The sequence below is a fragment of the Rhamphochromis longiceps genome, linkage group LG4 (assembly GCF_057381845.1).
Source record: "Rhamphochromis longiceps isolate RC_006_pf linkage group LG4, R_longiceps_female_GT1.1, whole genome shotgun sequence".
Lineage (NCBI taxonomy): Eukaryota > Metazoa > Chordata > Actinopteri > Cichliformes > Cichlidae > Rhamphochromis > Rhamphochromis longiceps.
Window position 1 is genome coordinate 21,150,607 of NC_140560.1, and position 19,032 is coordinate 21,169,638.

The 19,032-nt window shown below is 38.2% G+C and overlaps 3 protein-coding genes across 3 annotated transcripts in view; 1 reads left to right on the forward strand and 2 right to left on the reverse strand.

The window, feature by feature from the left end:
- Positions 1-172: 172 nt before the first annotated feature.
- On the reverse strand, positions 173-2,564 carry LOC146671520 (parvalbumin alpha-like). The gene is made up of 5 exons (XM_085403753.1): positions 2,412-2,564; positions 1,543-1,611; positions 1,140-1,272; positions 713-822; positions 173-467 (listed from the first exon to the last, which is right to left on the reverse strand). The coding sequence occupies exons 2-5, from the start codon at positions 1,601-1,603 to the stop codon at positions 442-444; spliced, it is 330 nt and encodes a 109-aa protein (XP_085259879.1). The 5' UTR covers positions 1,604-1,611; positions 2,412-2,564; the 3' UTR covers positions 173-441.
- Positions 2,565-6,290: 3,726 nt separating this feature from the next.
- On the reverse strand, positions 6,291-9,896 carry pvalb5 (parvalbumin 5). The gene is made up of 6 exons (XM_085405191.1): positions 9,759-9,896; positions 8,957-9,119; positions 8,314-8,390; positions 7,263-7,395; positions 6,817-6,926; positions 6,291-6,559 (listed from the first exon to the last, which is right to left on the reverse strand). Exons 3-6 carry the CDS (start codon positions 8,372-8,374, stop codon positions 6,537-6,539), a joined length of 327 nt encoding a protein of 108 aa, XP_085261317.1. The 5' UTR covers positions 8,375-8,390; positions 8,957-9,119; positions 9,759-9,896; the 3' UTR covers positions 6,291-6,536.
- A 195-nt stretch (positions 9,897-10,091) lies between these two features.
- lmtk2 (lemur tyrosine kinase 2) overlaps positions 10,092-19,032 on the forward strand; it is a 33,470-nt gene continuing 24,529 nt past the window's right edge. The window contains exon 1 of the mRNA XM_085403755.1: positions 10,092-10,588. Coding sequence (XP_085259881.1) covers positions 10,486-10,588 — 103 coding nt within the window. The 5' untranslated portion in view covers positions 10,092-10,485. The remainder of the gene's footprint in view (positions 10,589-19,032) is intronic.

The following is a 19,032-nucleotide window of genomic DNA, read 5'->3' on the forward strand; positions in this document are numbered from 1 at the left end:
GGCATGTTGTTTAGACCGTCACTCAACACCTCTGGAGTATTCAAACACCCTGGCAAATCAACAACTAATTTGAAACGGCCACTTCCTCAAACCATTGTGTTGGCATAGCTACGTCTGTGTGAATAGAGAGGGTTTTGGTTGACCATGCAAAAAACGACTGACCTGAACGAGATGACTTTACACCAAAAGAGTATTTATTCCTGGTTTTTCACTCTTCCTCAAAAAGTGCAGATGATGTTGTACAGTTTGCACAAGTCATTTTTTCAGAACATTTAACACATCTGAATAACGGTATCAGTAAAATATGTGCTCCATGTTGAGAAACAGTCCACAGGCAACTCATAAATAAGGTATAAAAAATATTCTTTCAGCTGATGATTAGTGAATCTTGCAAGGAGTTCACAGTTCCATGAAAAGAAATGGATCTTGGTCAATGGAAATTTATGCCTTTACAAGGGCAGCAAACTCTGTGAAAGTAGAATAGAACTGCCATTAGTATTGGGAACAAAGTGGATTCAGGTTAGTGGTATAGTTTAAACTGACAGGAGCCATTCTCTGACTAAGGGTATGTCAATGGATGTTAAAAAAATTAAGCTTGTTTCTAACATCTGATTCATGTAGGCTCTGCGGGTAACACTTCATATATATGATGTGTTCTGCTAAACTGAAAGATCTGTAGGAAAGTGCACCATGCTCCACAAAGAACCCTCACCATCAATTCCGATCTTGCCATCACCATCACTGTCACCAGCGGAGAGGAAAGCCTTGGTCTCCTTGTCAGTGAGTGCTCTGGCACTAGCAGAGAAGTTCTGCAGGAACAGCCTGGCGTGTGGACAATAAAAAGCAGCAGTTATTATTTATTATTTTCTTGTGAACCCTTTGGTTTTCTATGTTTTCATGTGTGAGATTTTAAGACTTAAATTGATGTGTCAACCAAATGATCCATAAGAAAGTCATCAACAGCTTCTTTTTGGGGGCTTCCTTAGCAATAGTTACTATATTATTTGGCTTGTAGACTAAAGCCCAAGTCTATAAATAAATGACACAAATCACACTGATAAGATCGTGAATACTCTGGACCACTTAGGCTTGCAAGTATGAGATGCCAGCATTAAGTGTGAACTGCTGGAATTACTTACTTCAGCTCATCCTCCTCAATGAAGCCGCTGTTGTCCTGGTCAATGATTTTGAAGGCGTTCTTCACATCATCGGCAGTTTTTGCAGCCAGGCCGCTGGCCTTGAAGAACTTCTTGTAGTCGAAGGAGTCAGCAGCTAGAACACACATTTTAACTCAATTAGCGCCCAGCAAGTCTGCGCAAGCACAAGTCAGGACTTCATTGTTGATGCAATACGATAACTGTGACTGTTTATACGACACAATGTGAAACTGAGACTTTACTGCTTTCTGACTGAAGCCAAGTTGCATCACTTGTTGGTGTTTTGAATCAAATAGCAGTAAAATGTTCAACAAAGTTACATGAATAATGAAAAACTAGAACAGCTTGTTCACTGTCTGATGAAATAATGATAATGAATGCTCACCTGCGCAGCCATCCAGAGCTGCTTTCACTTCAGCATCATTGAGGACACCAGCAAAGGCCATTTTTTAATCTTAGAGAGGGAAAAAAGACAAGATAACTGGATTAGTATGGTCATTATAAGTCCTATGCAGTGGTCATACTATTGGATTATAGATCATTTTTCAATTCTCCAACTTAACTGGACAATTTGACCTATTTTGTTTTGACTACATTACAGTGAACCTAACTATATGATGTGAGTAATCATAAATAAAACACAGAAAGGGTCAAATCAGACATTAGTGGTCAAAAGCTTAAACAAGGATTAATCCACAATAAAGCAAAGCCCCCTTTTACTTTATGTTGGTCACGAATCAACTCTTTTCCTTAATCCAAAGTCTACCATGCAGCTCTACCCGTCCCGATTAATATAAACAACTACTCTTAAGAGCTGCTCTTCGCCTCCGGATGTTTAATCACAACACGGCACTGACTGTGTATCCCAAAGCGTTTTGCTGCTATAGCACGAAATAGATGATGCTTCCACCGAGAGACCAAATCACGGCAACATGAATCACTGACACAAATAAACAAAGCACCAGTGACGTCAAGCGCGCCAATAACCCTAGGTGTGTTATCATAGCATTTCTTTTATCCCGTTAAAAGAGATAATGTAAATAACAATATTCATCCACAAACGGCGCTCTTCTGAAATCTTTTGGCCTCCTTTGCGCGCTAATTGAATTATCCTGTGGTCCATGAAGTTGTTGGCTATGTTTGTTCCAATTCTCTCTATAGTTTATAGTCCACGTGGATCTCCTTGTCTGAATCCCCTTTTCCCCCTTCCAGTGTAGAAGTCGGTGTGGCGTTCGTCCGCATCCCCGCACTCACCTTTGCGCTGAGTTGAGGCGAGTGAAAACCTAGGCGGACTCGAGTGAATGCCACGAATCCCCTTTCCCTCTCTCTTATATATCCTTGAGCAACACCATTTACAGACCTTTGAGTCCCAGTATCAGGTACCAAGATCCATGGGTTTCGAAAAAATGTGTCTAGTAGTCCAGACCTATTTTTAGGTGAACAAATGAGGATGCTACCATGTGTGAGTGAGGCCTATAGCTAGACATGTGTAACTCGAGCATGCCCGCTGCTACCCGACTTCACTGGTCATGTTGCACCTATATGATTTATTGCCAGCATGCTGATTTTGATTCAGAACGTTTCCTCTACGAGCTTAAATTAAAGGAACTGATACATGTGAGGGTGCAGGTCATCCTTATTTTGATTTGTGAGAACCATGTAAAGGAACACCAGCCAATTCAACTTCCTACTTTAAACAGGATAACCTTTATTAACGTCACTATAAGCCTTCACTATGAAGAGAAGACCACTGGAAAGGACTGCCTTTTAAAACACCTTTATTTTTGATTTCCATGTCAATATGATCACAGAGCCATTTTCTCCTATGCCTTTTAGACTTCTGATAGTGTTTATTTCTACCGTGTTTTCTCTGGCATCATATACTCCAATCACATGCTATATAAACCCACAGTGAGTCCATACAGTCCATTAACAGAGCTGTTTTATGATAAATCTTTCCAGCAATATTTAATACTCGTGGTTGTAGAGTGGCTGTGGCTCTTGGGCGACTTATAACTAGATTTACACAAATTCCAGGTTATTTTACATAAATGCAATCTTTTTTCCTTATATTATTAAGAGTTTCTTATTTATTGGTGTCAGGCTTTCTATTCTTGCCTCTGAAGTTGCAACACCAGGCAAGATGGTCTCAGATGATAGACATGTGCAGCTTCTGCCTATATGCTGTCCTGTAACATTAACTAGCTATACCTAGTGTATAAGCTACAGCACAGTATACACAAGGTTCATCTGAACTCTTCACGAAGTGTTGAGTTTCAAACTAAACCACCACCTTATCAGGGTTGAGACTTTGAGGCCTATTTTTTTTACATGCTGTATGATTGCAAGCATGACAGTTTTCCATGCTATCCTCAGTAGTCACACCAGCATGTGTCTGTGAATAACATCCTTATAAAGCTTAAACCAAAGACTGCTGATCTCAGTCTGGTAGTTCTGTGTAGTCAGTCTTTCTTTTCTTTTCTTTCTGTCTGGTCAAACTGAACTCGTGCTAGTGAGTCTACAGCAGTGACTCAAAATGAGGATATTCTTAACTGTCAGAACCATGGTAGTGGTCTTTGGTTAGATCCCAGTTTTAGGCAAGCAGTTTTAAGTAAAAGCATTGGAAGAAGCAACTTTATCATAAATATTTCATGTTTAATGGAAATACTGGATATCAGTTTAATAAAGTAAAACAGTGGCTCTCTCAGAACCTGCATTATACACACTATTAGGCACACCTTGCTAATACTGGGTTGGACTGCAGAGATATTGGTCCATATTGATATGATAGCATTGCACAGCTGCTGCACATTTGTCTGTTTCACATCCATGATGCAATTCTCTTCATTCACCTTTTTGGATTTTCTCTAAATCTCAATGGGGATGCGGTGACCATTTGAGTAGAGTGAAATCATTGTCATGTTAAAGGAGCCAGTTTCAGATGACAGCAACAGTACTGGCAAGCAGGCTGTGGTGTTTCAACTGATCCTCAGAAAATATCCCCCACAGATTTACACCACCACAACCACTACTACAAGGAAGGATGGATTCATGTTTTCGTGGCTAATGCCAAATTCTGACAGTATACCATCTAAATGTTACGACACAACTCATCAGACTAGGCAACCTTTTTCCAAACTTCTGTTGTCCAGTTTTGGTAAGCCTGTGTGAATCGTAGCCTCAGTTTCCTGTTTTAGGTGACAGGAGCGGCTCCTCTGTGGTCTTCTGCTTCATCTGCTTCAAGGTTTATGTTCAGAGATGCTCTTCTGCATACTCTGCTGTAGGTTTTTCTGTTGCCTTGCTATCAACTTAAAGCAGTTTGGTCATTTTCCTCTGAAGTCTGACATCAATAAAGCATTTTTACCCAGAGAAGCGCTGCTCACTGGATATTTTTTAGGTCCATGCTCTGTAAAGTCTAGAGATTGTTGCATGGTAAAGTAGATCAGCAGTAGAATTGTTATTTTTAAATATTTTTTTCATTTTCATTTTGGTTTGACTTTTTATTTTTAATTCTGTTTAGTCTAACTTACTGCCCAGATTTGTTTCCCCTTTGAGTTGTTTTTTATTTGAAATTTTTTTTGTTTTTGTTTAGTTTTTTTTATTAGTTTCAATGTTAGTTCTAGATAGTTTCATATTTTTAGTTGATCTTAGTTAGTTTTCCAAGTTCACAAAATAACTTAGAATGATTAATTTTCAACCTATGGCAGTTTCAAAAGTTTTGCCTTTTATTTTTCTCAACTAGTTCCCCTCTTGCAAAACACTTAGCCCTATACTGTTTGGATCAAATAATATAACGGTGACAAATTCACCCTCTCAAGCAGCAGGTAGCTGGTTTGATTCCGACCAGAGACACATAAACCTCTTTGGGATTGTGACAGGGTGTCCGGCATCAAACTGCAAACTCAAACATGCAGAGCGACCCTTTGTGATGAGGGAGACAGCAGAATAAGAACCCTAAATTTCATATATTTCATTTCAATTTTAACCTGAAATTTGGTTACTTTTCTCAAAGTGATCCAAAATATATAAAAATAAAAATGTTTAAAATTGTATGTTGTTCATGGAACATGGGGAAGCTCTAAACAGTATAAATGTGTATAAGGTGCACAAAAGGATGAGAGATGGTGCTCGGTCACAGGATGTGAACTAGAGGAGTGGGGTTTCTGAGCGTTAGTACTATCAGCTTACAGCACGAAGGTTCCTGGTTGAAATCCTGTCTGCAAAGTTTGCATGTTTGACCAACTCCATTGCAATTGGGAGGGGCTGTCTCCTACAGTTCAAATTACTTTGAGCAGTCAGTAAGGCCAGAAAAGTGCTATTTGAATCCAAATACATTGTGTAACTGCCCCTTGTTGGTTGTGCTTCAAGTATCCAGAATGTAAGAAAATAATGAAAATAATTATTCATTATTTTCATTATTCTCATAATCACATTAGAATGCAGCAAACTGAGATTAAAACACAGATCAGAAGAGGGTTGGAGAGTCATAAGATTATAAAGTCATAAAGAGCAAATCCTCCACACACAACATTTCCTTCCACTGCTTTAAATGCACAGGCTAGTTTGCAATACGCAAGTTTTGTGCTCTAAGTGATAATTAATATTGAACTAATGTTGATTAGTAATTGTAAGATATATATATATATATATATATATATATATATATATATATATATATATATATATATATATATATATAATTTTATAAATCCCAAGAGTTCAGATATTTTGCCATTTTCACTTTTAATAAAGCATAAAATATAATAAAGCAGTGCTACATCTTCTTGACTGAGGTAAAACGCAACATGATATTTTGTGAAAATAGATGTTTTTTTTCTTCTTCTTCTCCCTGACCTCTGAAATATTACCAATTTAGTATTATTTATTAAAGCATTAACATAACAGCAGAATGCAATTCATACATTCTAAATAGATTGTTGTAGATAATTATTATGAAGCAATTTTTGACTCAGTTCTAAACCTGACCTGAGCTATGTGAAGTCATTGAATATGAATGAATAGTATGTAATGCTTAATGCATCTATTTGCATCTATTTAAGTTTACATGTATATATATATATATATATATATAAAAGACAAGCAAAGAGTAAGTTTACTTCTTTAATTGTTCACATTTATTGATTCAAGGTACCTGATTGATTAAACACAAACATGTTTAACATCCAACTTTGGTCATCTGTCTACTAAACATCTTATACACGTTGCATCACATGAACAGGGAGAGCAGCAGGCAGGTACAGATTTTGTGAGGTTTTTGGTCTTTGCATGAAACAATCCAGAAAGTCAAGATCTCCATTGCAAATCCATTATTCAGAACAAGGGTAGACAGCCTCGGTCGTATGTGTATGTAGTTTCTCTTTACTTCAGGAGATCACAGAACTCTGTGTGGGGGAAAAACAGAGACAGCCAAAAGTTGAATTGTGGTTGTCATGCAGCATTACAGTTAAGCAAGATGACTCAACAAACAAGAAATCTTTTGTTTTCTTTTTTTTTAACTTGTTGGAGAGCAGAAGTTTATTTGCATCAGTTTTTTTTAAAGACTAGAATTTTAGCACTAAGTGGTGGACAGCTCCTCAGCACAAATTGCTCTGATTTCACATCTGCTAACAGCTCTTCTAGATGTTTTACAAACACTCACCTTCTATTCCAATCTTGCCATCACCGTCTTTATCCCCAGACGCCATCAGAGCTTTGGTTTCAGCCACAGTCAGCTCTCTGGCCCCCGGAGAGAAATTCTGAAGAAATAGTCTGAAGGGTAGACATAAAAAAAAAAAAAACATAGAAGCAGTAAGTTCAGACTGTATCTCTGCTGATGCCTTTTCTTCACCTCTAAGCCTTTTTCAGTTGTCCCTGTCCTCCTCACTCACTCAATTCATGTATCAGTCAATTCATGCAAAGCGGAAAGGCTGCTCCATTCATACAGTGACCTCTGCCTGAGGCCCATCATGAGGGACAGTTACGACAAACTGCAGATGTAACACACATGCACAAACAAACACACACACTCCATCTGTACCACCATGTGCTCCTGCTCAAGTCTTTCAGCCACACACACACGTACACACACATGCACTCCATCCTTACTTGAGCTCCTCCTCTTCGATGTATCCACTCTTGTCTTGGTCCAGGACTGTAAACACTTTTCTCCTGTCTGCTTCAGATAAGCCAGTCAGTCCAACTTGTTCAAAGAATGACTTGAAGTTGAATGTGCCTGGAGCTACGTTGGACCACGTACACACACACAGACACACACACCAAACACACATAGTTGAGAGAGGAAGAGAAACAGACACATGGGAATAAGAGGTCAATCACACAATGACAAGAAAGAAAGAAAGAACGACGGGAGACTGAATAGACATGTCGCATTAACTCATTCGCTCAGATGACTTTCATTCTTCAACCAATGACATTTACCAATATACACCCTGTGGCACATCACCGTCTTATACCATTACAGGCTATGTCATTATGCCATTAAAGCAGGCAAAGCACAATGAATATGGCCCATAGGTCTAATGCAAATGTTAAAAGCCTTTTATTTACAGTCATAGTGGAATTCTTCTGGTACAAGCTACCTTCAAATAATTTCAAAGGACTTTTCTGAAAAAGACTTGCACACACTGCAGTGGAGTTTAAAACTTCTGATTAATAAAACAAAAATCTTCTTAATGCTATTTTGCCTAAAACATTACTAACAGGCGGGTTTGGTTGAATTAAGGGTATGAAAGCGCTGACATTTGATTTTCATCAGATCAGTCGAGCTTTGTCTGCCTCGTCATGAGGACATAATTTCTAGAGATAAATATTTAAGTAATTTTGGATGTGAGGACTTTACAGCTTGTGTGATTTGGTGTTCTATGTGTTAATGCTCAACACAACCACTTTGGAAACTACTCTCCTGCCACATGGCTGCCTGGTTACCTGCAGGTACCCTGTCCCCACTGTGAAAATCACATGATACAGATATGCCCTGTGGGAGTGGGTTTAATAAGCACCTCTGTGTGTGCTGTGTATATGTGAATGGACCTATATTCCCTTGCTGTAAAGTACATGTTCTTATGTTCACAGTTAGATGCTTGCAAAGTGTGTATTTTTCTTGGATGTAAGTTTTAGTGTGCGCTGTCTGACTCACCTTGACAAGCCTGGACTGCAGCCTGTATGTCCTCGTTGCTCAACATCCCTGCAAATGCCATGGTCCTCTGTGGCTGCCTGAGGGATACACATACACATGCATGGAAGAAATGCAAAGTGACACTAAATTGAACTGCTGAGGGCGTTTTCTGCTGCCAGATAGCTGCAACTGTCAAAGAAAAGCAGGACTTGTGGATAGGTTAAGCATTATCATCACCTACGTGGGCATTTTTCTGATCAGCACAGTCAAAAAGAGAGCTGAGTGGGACCTTTTATCAGCAGGGCAGGGCTGTACCATTTTAACAATAAAGTAAAATTATTATAGCTATAAACAGCATAGGCTCCACAGTAGGAAAAATGTTCATTGTGTGGTATCATTTTAGCATCGTATGTGAATTGGATTATGGTTTTCTAATGTTAAACACATTCATTTTTCCACAAAGGAAGTTGCAGGTAACTGAAAAGGTAATCACAAATAGGTCCGAACATTTTATTTTTTTTGTCTTCCTACATTTAAACATTTATATCCCCCCTCTCTTAAAGCTAGAGGACTAAAGATTCACAAAACAGTGACACACAGCTATCAGCGCACAAAGAATTTGCAGAAAAACTGCACTTGAATTTGCAGAAAAAGTGGTACTCACCGTGCTTCGGGTGAGGTTTGGAGATCTCCGTTGCTCTTGCTTTGTGCTTGTAAGCCACCAACACTCTCTTACAGCTTCGTGATCCTGAGTGCAAGAAGCAACCTGACGTATCTGTCCTCAAACCAAGGGAGATTTCCTTCACGCCACCGACTGCCTCCTCCCCCTTCATCAGTTAATCAGAGCAGATAATTTTCCCATTCATACTGTTTTGTGAACTTGCATCCATGACCAAAGCACAGTAAGAACATATTCACATCCCAACACATCTGATCCTCATAAACATGCATTTTTCTGCAATTTATCTATTTTACTACCACAGTTGCTATGTTGGTGCTGTAGTATTGTAGTACATTTGTAGGGAAATTAATAAGGATTATACAATCAGGTACACTCAAGTGAAAATGGTAGTTGTCCTTGATTTTATTACACCTATGTGGCAAGTTTTAAAACATGCAATGAAGTCAGTCTTAACAGAGCATGTGATTTTTATGCGTTCTTGAGCACAACATGCTGAATTAAAAAAAATGAATTAAAATACAGGCGAGATTGTATTACAAATAATTTCATACCAGTATTCCAAGTAATACGCAAAATAACATATATAACCCATCCTATGGATTACATAGGAATTACAGGTTTACAGCAATATCTACATGCATTTAGTCTTGATGCCGTTTTGGGGACAGATTTTTTTTTAGGCTATTTCTATGTTTGGTTTTCCATGTAAATCTAACAACGAGCCATATTTATATGAAATTCATACTCACAATAAAACAAAAACAACGAATAAAACCACACATACCCATAATAAAGGTCCTAAAGGTAGCATCACTCGTCAAATACATTCATAAATTTTTGTAGTTTATAACTTGCCGTAAATACAGATATAAACATTTTATATAGAGAGGTCTTCTTTCATAACCACTTTTACGTGCCTCACATGGTTGGCGACTGACTGAATGCAGAAAGCTTTCTTCAGCTTTGATACAAATCACTGGATTTAACTGACTGAGAATAAAGCTCGAACCCGATTGGCTGTGGGAGTTCAACGCGACGGAATTGTCCCTTGTAATTGGTTTAGGCTGCTGTCAATTCCTTGAAGTTTCACGGCCCACTTTCAGTGACGTCACGGTGTACAGGAACATGGCGCTTTGGAGGAGAGGTTCTTCATGATAGTCAGGGGCTATAACGATTGATATTCCCATTGTTGTGTTCATTTAGACAACACTAAAGTACAGACACTAAATATGAGAGGCCGCGAAAGGTGACCGCCCCCTCTGTCTCCATGGATACCCGACCACTGCGTGTGGTAGCGGCGTTTGCTGTCGTCAGCTGAAACTCTTAGCATCGATAGCTAAAGCTAGTTAGCTGGCGAATAGCCAGACGCAAAAACAGACAAAATGTGCTCGTTTATGTAGCCTAGACTAACGCGAAGCTGCTATTCAATGTTTAAAACACTTAAGCCTTTTTTAAAATCAGGCATTTATTTGATTTCACGTAGCTAACATTTTGTTAGCTAAGCTATAAGGATGGAGAACCGCCGTGTATATGTTTTGTTGCTGAGCTTTGGGATTTTTCTATCGGCTTTGGGACTGTCTGAAGGCGCCCCTCTTCAGTATGGTCAGAAATCAGGTAAGGCAACCGATTCACAGGTAAAGTGTGTTGTGTTTGTCCACATGAGAGGATGTTTTGCTGAAATTGGTAGCTGGTGCTAATACGAAGCTAAAAGCTAACAACACACTAGCTTGAACTGTATTTCCGGTTATCCAGACAGGAGTGTTTTCAATGGACGGGTTGTCATACTTGTTTGTTTGGTTGATCACAGAGTTATCAGAATATCGGTTCTGGTCTTTCCGTAGTTTGTTTAATAATGATGAATAACTGCAGGTCATTGTCACGACTCGGCCAAATGGCACAGTGATCAACACAGACGTTTCCTTTAACTATTCTCGGAAAAACACTAATTTATTGCTGCAGGTTTATTTCTGATTAATATTTAACAGCAGAAACCAGTGATGTGTGTGTTGTTGCTTCCTGGTACATAGATGTTAACCTTTTACTGGGATTGGTCTAGGTGTTGATGTAAACAAGTTTAAGGCACAACAAGGTGGATGGTGGCCTACCCGCATGGAAATAATGTTTCTGGTTCTAAAGTGAACCTTGATTAAGATAAGATAAGATAAGATAACCTTTATTAGTCCCACACGTGGGAAATTTGTTTTGTCACAGCAGGAAGTGGAGAGTGCAAAAGTTATGAGGCAAAAATTAGAATACAATAAGAATAAATACAGTACACAACTGTACAGAATAGAATAAAATAAAATACTATATACAGTAGAATAAAAATAAATATACAATAAGATAAAAATAGAATACAAATACAAATACTAACTTGCTTCGATGACTACAGTGTAATATTTCACCCAAATAAAGAGTCCTGTTATGGTTGGGGCCTCATGAATTGTATGTGTTCTTTGAAGAAAAGTTGCTATCTTATTAAAAAATTAAAAACACTTAATGTAGTAATTAAGAGAGTCTCCTGTTCAGGACACAGCTGTAAAAACGGAAGAAAACTGTGTTATTAGGTTACTAATGTGACTATTTCATATTTGCACAGTCACAAATCACCAAAGAAATACAAATGTGAAACAATCATCTTCTTAAATAATCAGTTGAGATGGAATATTCAAGATTCCATAATACTTTGAGCAGTCATTAAACGTTACAGTGCTATGAAAAAAATATTTGCCCCCTTCCTGATTTGTTTTTTCTTTTTGCATATTTTTCACACTTAAATGTTTCAGGTCACCAAATAAAATAACTGAAATAAATAGAAAATATTTTGCAATTGTTAAATTTGGTTTTTCATTTATTAAGGGAAAAGTTTACCTAACCTACAAGGAGCTATGTGAAAAACTAATTGTCCCCCAAACCTTATAACTGGCTGTGTCACTTTTGGCAGCAGAAAATTAAATAACTGGCAATGAGTTTTTAGCATTGTTGTGGAAATTTGGCCCACTCTTTGCTAAATTGTTTTAATTCAGCTACATTAGAAGGTCTTTGAGCATGAACAGCCTGTTTAAGGTCATGCAAATGGCTCTCAATCAGTTTTAAATCTGGACTTTAAATAGGTTACTCCAAAACCATCACCACCTCCTTTTTTTTTCTTGAACTATTCAGAGGTGGACTTGCTGATGTGTTTGAGGTCTTTGTCCCGTCTAAAGTGTGCTTGAGCTTCAGGGCACATATTGTAGGCCAAATTCATGCTTGCATCAATCACAGCAAGCTGCCCTGAAACAGCAAACCAGCCCTAGACCATCACACTACAACCACCATGTTTGAGTTTTAGTATAATGTTTTTTTTATGAAATGCTGTGTTTGATTTACACCAGATGTTACAGGATGCAAAATTTTCAAAAACATCACCTTCTTTTTGGCAAATGTGAAATAATCTTTTGTTTTATTTTTGGTCAGCAATGGTTTTTGCCTCAGAACTCTTTCATGCATGCCATTTGTGCCCATTCTCTTTCTTATTGTTGAATCATGAACTCGAACCTTAGCTGAGCCAAGTGAAGCCTGCACTTTTTTAGATGTTGTTCTAGGTTTTTTTGTAACCTACTGGATGAGTTGTTGATGCGCTCTTGCACTAATTTTGGTAGGCTGGACACTCATCAAAAGGTTCACCACCATTCCAAGTTTTCCATTTGTGGATAATGGCTCTCACCATAGTTCACTGGAGTCCAAAACATTAGAAATGGCTTTCTAACCCTTCCTGATAAATGTCAGTGTTTTGTGTCTCATCTGTTGTTGAGCTTCTTTAGATCTTTGCTTGATGTGTTACATTTTGAGATCTTTTAACCTACTTCATGTTGTCAGACAGGTTTTGTTTAAGTGATTTCATTCAACAGGTCTGGCAGTAATCAGGCCTGGGTGTGGCTAATGAAATTGAACATGGCTATCTGAAGAAAAAAATGTGGTTAGTCACAGATATGTTTTTTTTTTCTTTCACATAGGGCCAAGTAAACCTGGATAGTTTTATTGCCTTAATAACAAAAAAAAATCATAATTTAAAAACTGTATTTTGAATTATCTAAGGTCATCTTTGTCTAAAATTAAAATTTGATCTGACACATGTTAATGTGAGAAATGCACCCCCCCCCCCCCCCCCCCCCCAAAAAAAAAAAAAGAAAAAAGAGAAAATAGAAATCAGCAGTAGCTGTAATACTTTTGCCACAAAGCTACGAGAAGCTTCTTCAACTGAAGAAGCTTCTCGGATGAGAGGTGAAACGTCTTCAAGCAACTTACAGAAGTCCAGACGCTTTTCTTTGCAAGCTCCTTTGACAACATGTTTCCTAGCACATTACCAACACTCGCCGGTAATGTGTAACTATAACAGATTCCAGTCTTATCACTACAAGTTAATGATTAGCAACAGCGTTGTTTGCTTAATCATAACGAATAGCACAGGAAAGTACAGTGTAAGATGAAATATAGTCCATATTTTTATTATTTTATTACACAGCAACCTGTCCTTTGGTCCATTTTCCTAGTCTACTTATATCTGTGTGTACACATGATATAATAATTCTTGATTATTTGATTGTTCAAAGTTTTGACTTTAAGTTTCTGATTGTTAATGAGATTGTTCTTATGAATATGACTTGGGCTTGCCAATCTGCAAGGGATATTCCGTTTACACATGACAAACAGGGGTAAAAATAGGTTGTTAAGCTTTAACCAAAATGTCAATGTTTAAATTGTAGGGCATAGCCAGGTGATATTTGTTTGATTAGTCTACAAGTCATTAACCTTTCACTACTCTGCTCAGTGACTACCACTACAGACTGTTGGACTGTTGGAGATGCTTGTAATAAGCAAGTTTATCCTTTAGCAGTTGTTTATTTTCTAAATGGTGGAAATCAAATTTAGTTTTGTCCCTAACCAGACAGAGATAAGTATTAGCCTATTTTAGGTGCCTCTGTTTTTTCGTTTGATTCATGATATTCTCAGACTGAAGAACCTTAAACTAACCCAAAGCTTTTAGCCACAGTGCCATTTGCCATTTTGTGTGTAACTAAAAGTAGACATCCACTGTTGTGCACACCGGTCGGTGGGTGAAATCTGTAAAAAATGGGTCAACTCCTCCTCTCCCTGAATGCCTGCTGAAATATGCAGTTTAACTGAAATAGGAGGTGGCAGCTCCCTGCTGTATTGGTCCCAAAAACCAGTTGAGTCATTTGGTGGGGCCTGCCAAGTCATAATATGAACCTATGACTCAAATAAAGCCTAATGGAGGAGAACTGATCCCATGTAGCGCTGCCGTGACCCAGCTCCTGTTTTTTTGTATCTGGCTGCTGCTGTAGCCTCTCTGGGAGCCCTGCACTGCCTGGAACCCTGTTGTTTTGCTGAACCAGGTAGTGGGTATGTGTCAAAAAGCTACCCGCAATTACAGCTGAATGTTTTTCACAGGATTGGTGTGAGCTTTGGAGTTATTAAAGCCATTTGTTCCAATGATTTATCCCACTACTCATTTTAATTGCTGTAATTTAAATAGAAAGGGGCATTGGCTGAAAAATAGCCAGATGTGACATAATTTAGTGCCGACTGAAACAGGGCTGTTAAGTCCAAGCTTATCATTAGCTTGGTTTTGCTTTAAAGTTGTTAGAGGTCATTGCTGGTCTAGAGAATATTATAAAACCCTTAAGAACTGGATTGCCTCATTTTTAGATCCAGATTAGTATAGTAATGGCTTGCTGTGTGGTTTGAGAAAAGTAAATATAGGGCAAAGCTACTTTGATTTCCCTCTGAAACATATTTGCTTTGGCATTGTGGAAAACCCCAGTAAGAAAACACTCTGTCTCAGTACAAGATTCTCATCTGGGGGGCAGTACGGATGACTGGTTTGAAGGCTGACACAGTAACAGCACAAAAATGCATTTGGTGGATTCATATAATTTTTAGGGATGTTGGCCTAAACCATGCAGTGATGTGCATCTGTTCACCTTTTTAAAACCATGCCTTTTTAGCACGGAGTCCTCAGCCAGAATTGTCTGGGTCAGGTTTTTGCCTTTACTTGCCTTGTTAATGGGTCATTTGCTTTTCACATAAGAATATCAATCTTGACATTGCTATTGCATAAATGGACTTAAAGGCTTATAGTTTTATATAATATGAATCATTTATCTCTGGCATTACCTATAGAGTTTGCTTACAGGTTTGAGTTGCATGTGTTTATAAGGAAATATTATGTTTAATTCTTGTTTTATTCACTTAACATTTTTGATTGTTAAAAAGTTTCAGTCTGGTTGGACGTTCAAGACTTAACAATCCCTCTTCATTGTTCTGTTGATGGTGATGATAATTGCAAGGTAAAGAACCCTTACATTTAACAGCTGTGAGTACACATGCCATTTATAGCTACATTCACTGGTCCAATACACTACAGAGCTATTGAATCTTTAATTTCTCCTCTCATCAATATTTTACTGGATACAGTTTCTCTGTTGCAGTCTTAAGCACAGAGGTTTGTGGAAGTAATCCTTTAGAAAGAGCACTTCATAATGGTGGTCTTGCTGTTGTTGCTAATTTATTTGCATCATAATATATCATCAACTATCATTGACTTACAAAGATCTTCGTGATATCTATCACTGGCGATTCAAATTGTAACTGTGCACAGTTCTCAGTGAAAGAGGCCACAGAATTCAGTTTACCTGCACCAGTTTTGGGGTTGTAGTTCAGTATTTTCTGCCCAGCAGGGAAAACATTAGGCATTCAGACATTAGTGAAAAGAAGCAGAGTGCATGAAGGACTTTCATTATGATCATAAGTAAAGAGAACAGATTAAGCCATCTTTTCTATTTCTGTCAGTGACTGCTTGGTGTTCTGTGGCCGACACTAAATGAATCTCAATCATGGCTGACACTCTGTATCATATCTAATATTCCTCAGGGAGTTGGAGGGATTGCTGCTCCATCTTCTCTACTCTCTGACAACCTATGCTGTGTGGATATACCCCCCCTCCCCCGTCTCAGATTAGAACTTACTAAATAGTTAGACCACTGTACAGCCTCATGTGCCAAGCTCTTGCCTTAAGTTTATTTCAACAAAATAATTTGTTACCTGCCACTGTTTTGCCTGAAATTGCAAACCTGTCAACCTAGAAATGATATGGCACCCACATTTGTTTTTCTGATTTTTTTTTCAAGAGAGTTATGTGCAAACTAAATACTCATACAGTCAGAGAAACAGGAACAAACCTTTCTCTTGGTAAATAAATATAATCTCAAATGATGAGTGTGATAGGTGTTAGTGGTTCAAATCATCATTCTGTTGATTACCCTTGGTGTTTCATTGAGGAAGAACACCAGAATTTAATTCACAGTTATATTTATTTTCAATTTCTTGTGTCATACTGCCTAAGCATAAAATTGATGTGTCAAAAACGGCTAACAATTACAACAGTTTCCATGCTGACGGAGCAAGGGCAGATCACAATTTCATGTTTGTGAAATCCTCTGACATTCTAAACATGCACATGAACTGTGACACCTGTTCAACTTAATTTCCTCCCAAAATTGGGCCCATGTTTACAGTTCAAATTTTAAAACGGAATGCAGTGTTAAATGTTGAACCTGAAAATGTGCTGGATTGGATGTTGGATTTCTCATTTGACTTACATTTGTTTTTACTGTGGTAACTGACCTATAGTGAAGTCAGATAGCACCCAAAGTCTTTCACTATGGTGCTATGCTGTTTAAATGTCTGTAGGGGTGGGTGATATAGCCAGATGAACCTTTTGTAACTAGAGATGGCACGATACCACTTTTTTATGTCCGATACCGATACCGATATCATAAATTTGGATATCTGCCGATACCGATATGAATCCGATATAGTGTTTTTTAGTCAACAAAACTGTTTTTTAAATATCTTGCTGCATTTTGTATAAGTTCATACTCAAGTTTAAAACAACAACTACACTAAAGCTATTCTGTTATACCTGTATGCAAAAAAAAAATATTTCATAGTTCAGCAATACTGATCAATCTAATAAACTTGAACCTACACCATCCTCCCTATTCTGGTATTTTAAAGAGTACTTAGCATAAATATTAAGCAACCTAACTAATAGGGTTCCAACTCCCAGCGACAACAAAAATAAATAAATAAAAAATAGGGAACCACCCCTCACGCTCCACCTCATGATGCTTAATCGACGTAATCAACCTTAATTTGATGCAGTGTGAAAAAAAAGGCACAGAAATCAATTATTTTTCAAGAAATATTAAATAGATTCAACATCTTTCTTCAACAAAATTGCAGACTGCACAGATGGTACCTTCCCAAAGGAAAAAGTACTATAGCTTACTAGGGTATTTATATTAGACTTAATAGTCACTATATACAGTAATTGACTTCTATTCATTTTACATCAAATTAAAACTTTGGGTGTCAGATAATTATTTATTAAAAGCTAGACATTTTAAATGAGAATAAGAAAGAAAAGTATGTCTTTGTGCCCCCTTTTCCCTGTTAATGCCCTATCGGCCCCCCTGGCTAAACTTTGCTAGATCCGCCCCTGCACAGTTACCAGCCGTCAGCTACGTAGAAAAAGATCCTCGAGTAGAAAGTAATATTAAATACATTCTAACAACAGCTGATCAAGCTTAAACGTGCTGCTGTTGTTCAGCCGCTGGTTTCCTCTTTCTGGTGCAAAGTGGGCCAAAAACAAACAAGAGACACTGACTCGCACAGAAAAGCCGATCAGCTGATCATTAAGCAGTTTCATGACTGAAGTAGCAGCAAGAAGAGGCAGTCGCTTGTTAAGCTTAACGCAGGAATGCTTTACAAACATTCAGAGATGGACTTACACACTTGCTTTACTTCTCTCGGGATAACTTTGTCGGAGATGAAATGCCGGGTTGCTAGCGAAGCTCCAAATGCTATCCAGACCACCGACAGGTCCCGCATGCCACAGCCGCTCTATCACGTGATGCATACTGCTAACGTTCTGAGGTGAGTTACGGCGTGTTGCAAGTTTTGTGAGGTGCTTTCGTGATATTTAATGGATCGGATTACATTTTTTATTTTTCTCCGATATCCGATCCAGTAATTTAGGTCAGTATCGGACCGATACCGATACGTAATATCGGATCGGTCCATCTCTATTTGTAACCTGTGATGTAGCGTATACTTAGGGTACAGATTGTTAATGTCACAACATTCCATATATGCAGAATCTGCAAATATCCATTATGCATGTTTCCAGCACCTTTTTGAATCTCTGTTATAGAAAATTGAGAGAGTTCTGAAAGCAGTGTACCTACTAATTATTTTTTACTATGTAGATAAGCTAGCTAAAGTCTGATTTTTCATTTATTCCAAATCGGTTCAGGTGTGTGTTGCAATCATACTCACATGTTGGTGTGAAAGCCTGAGACACCTAGATGTGAGTTTGTCATCTGGATGTATTAGTCACCCAATTTCATCTGTCAGAAATTTTGTAGCCAGAAGGAGACTCAGTAGGTGTATACTGTCCTTCTAGCAGACACAATGTACCTGACAAGCCGCAACCAGTGGGACGCTGAATAAACATTGACGGGAGGCTAGGAAGAAGTGTCTCGCACAAATTCCCACTGCTCTCAACTCTCACGGGCCACATTGAGGTAGATTGTAGGTGGCTGTGATTACGTTCAAGTTATAAAAATAAATGCATTAGACTTTGGTGAATTTGTTACCTCATAATGAAACAAATTGATTCAGCAAGTCCTTTCTGTGTGAACTGAAAGTTGTCATCCATAAAAGATGATTCAAGCTGCAAGTGAGAGAGATTGACTTTAACGTCTTCTGACTGTTCACTGGCATTGGCAGTAAGACAAGAAATGCAATGACCAGTAGTCATACCATTCAAAGGAACAGTTAGAAATGAGCAGTGACATGTCGGAAATAAGGTGGGTATGAGTCACGCACACCCTAACAAAAGAATGCGCTTTTGGCAGAAATGCAGTGAACATACAGGTGTTCTTGAAATACAAAGAGTATAGGTGGTGTTATGTTGTCTAGCAGCATGTCCA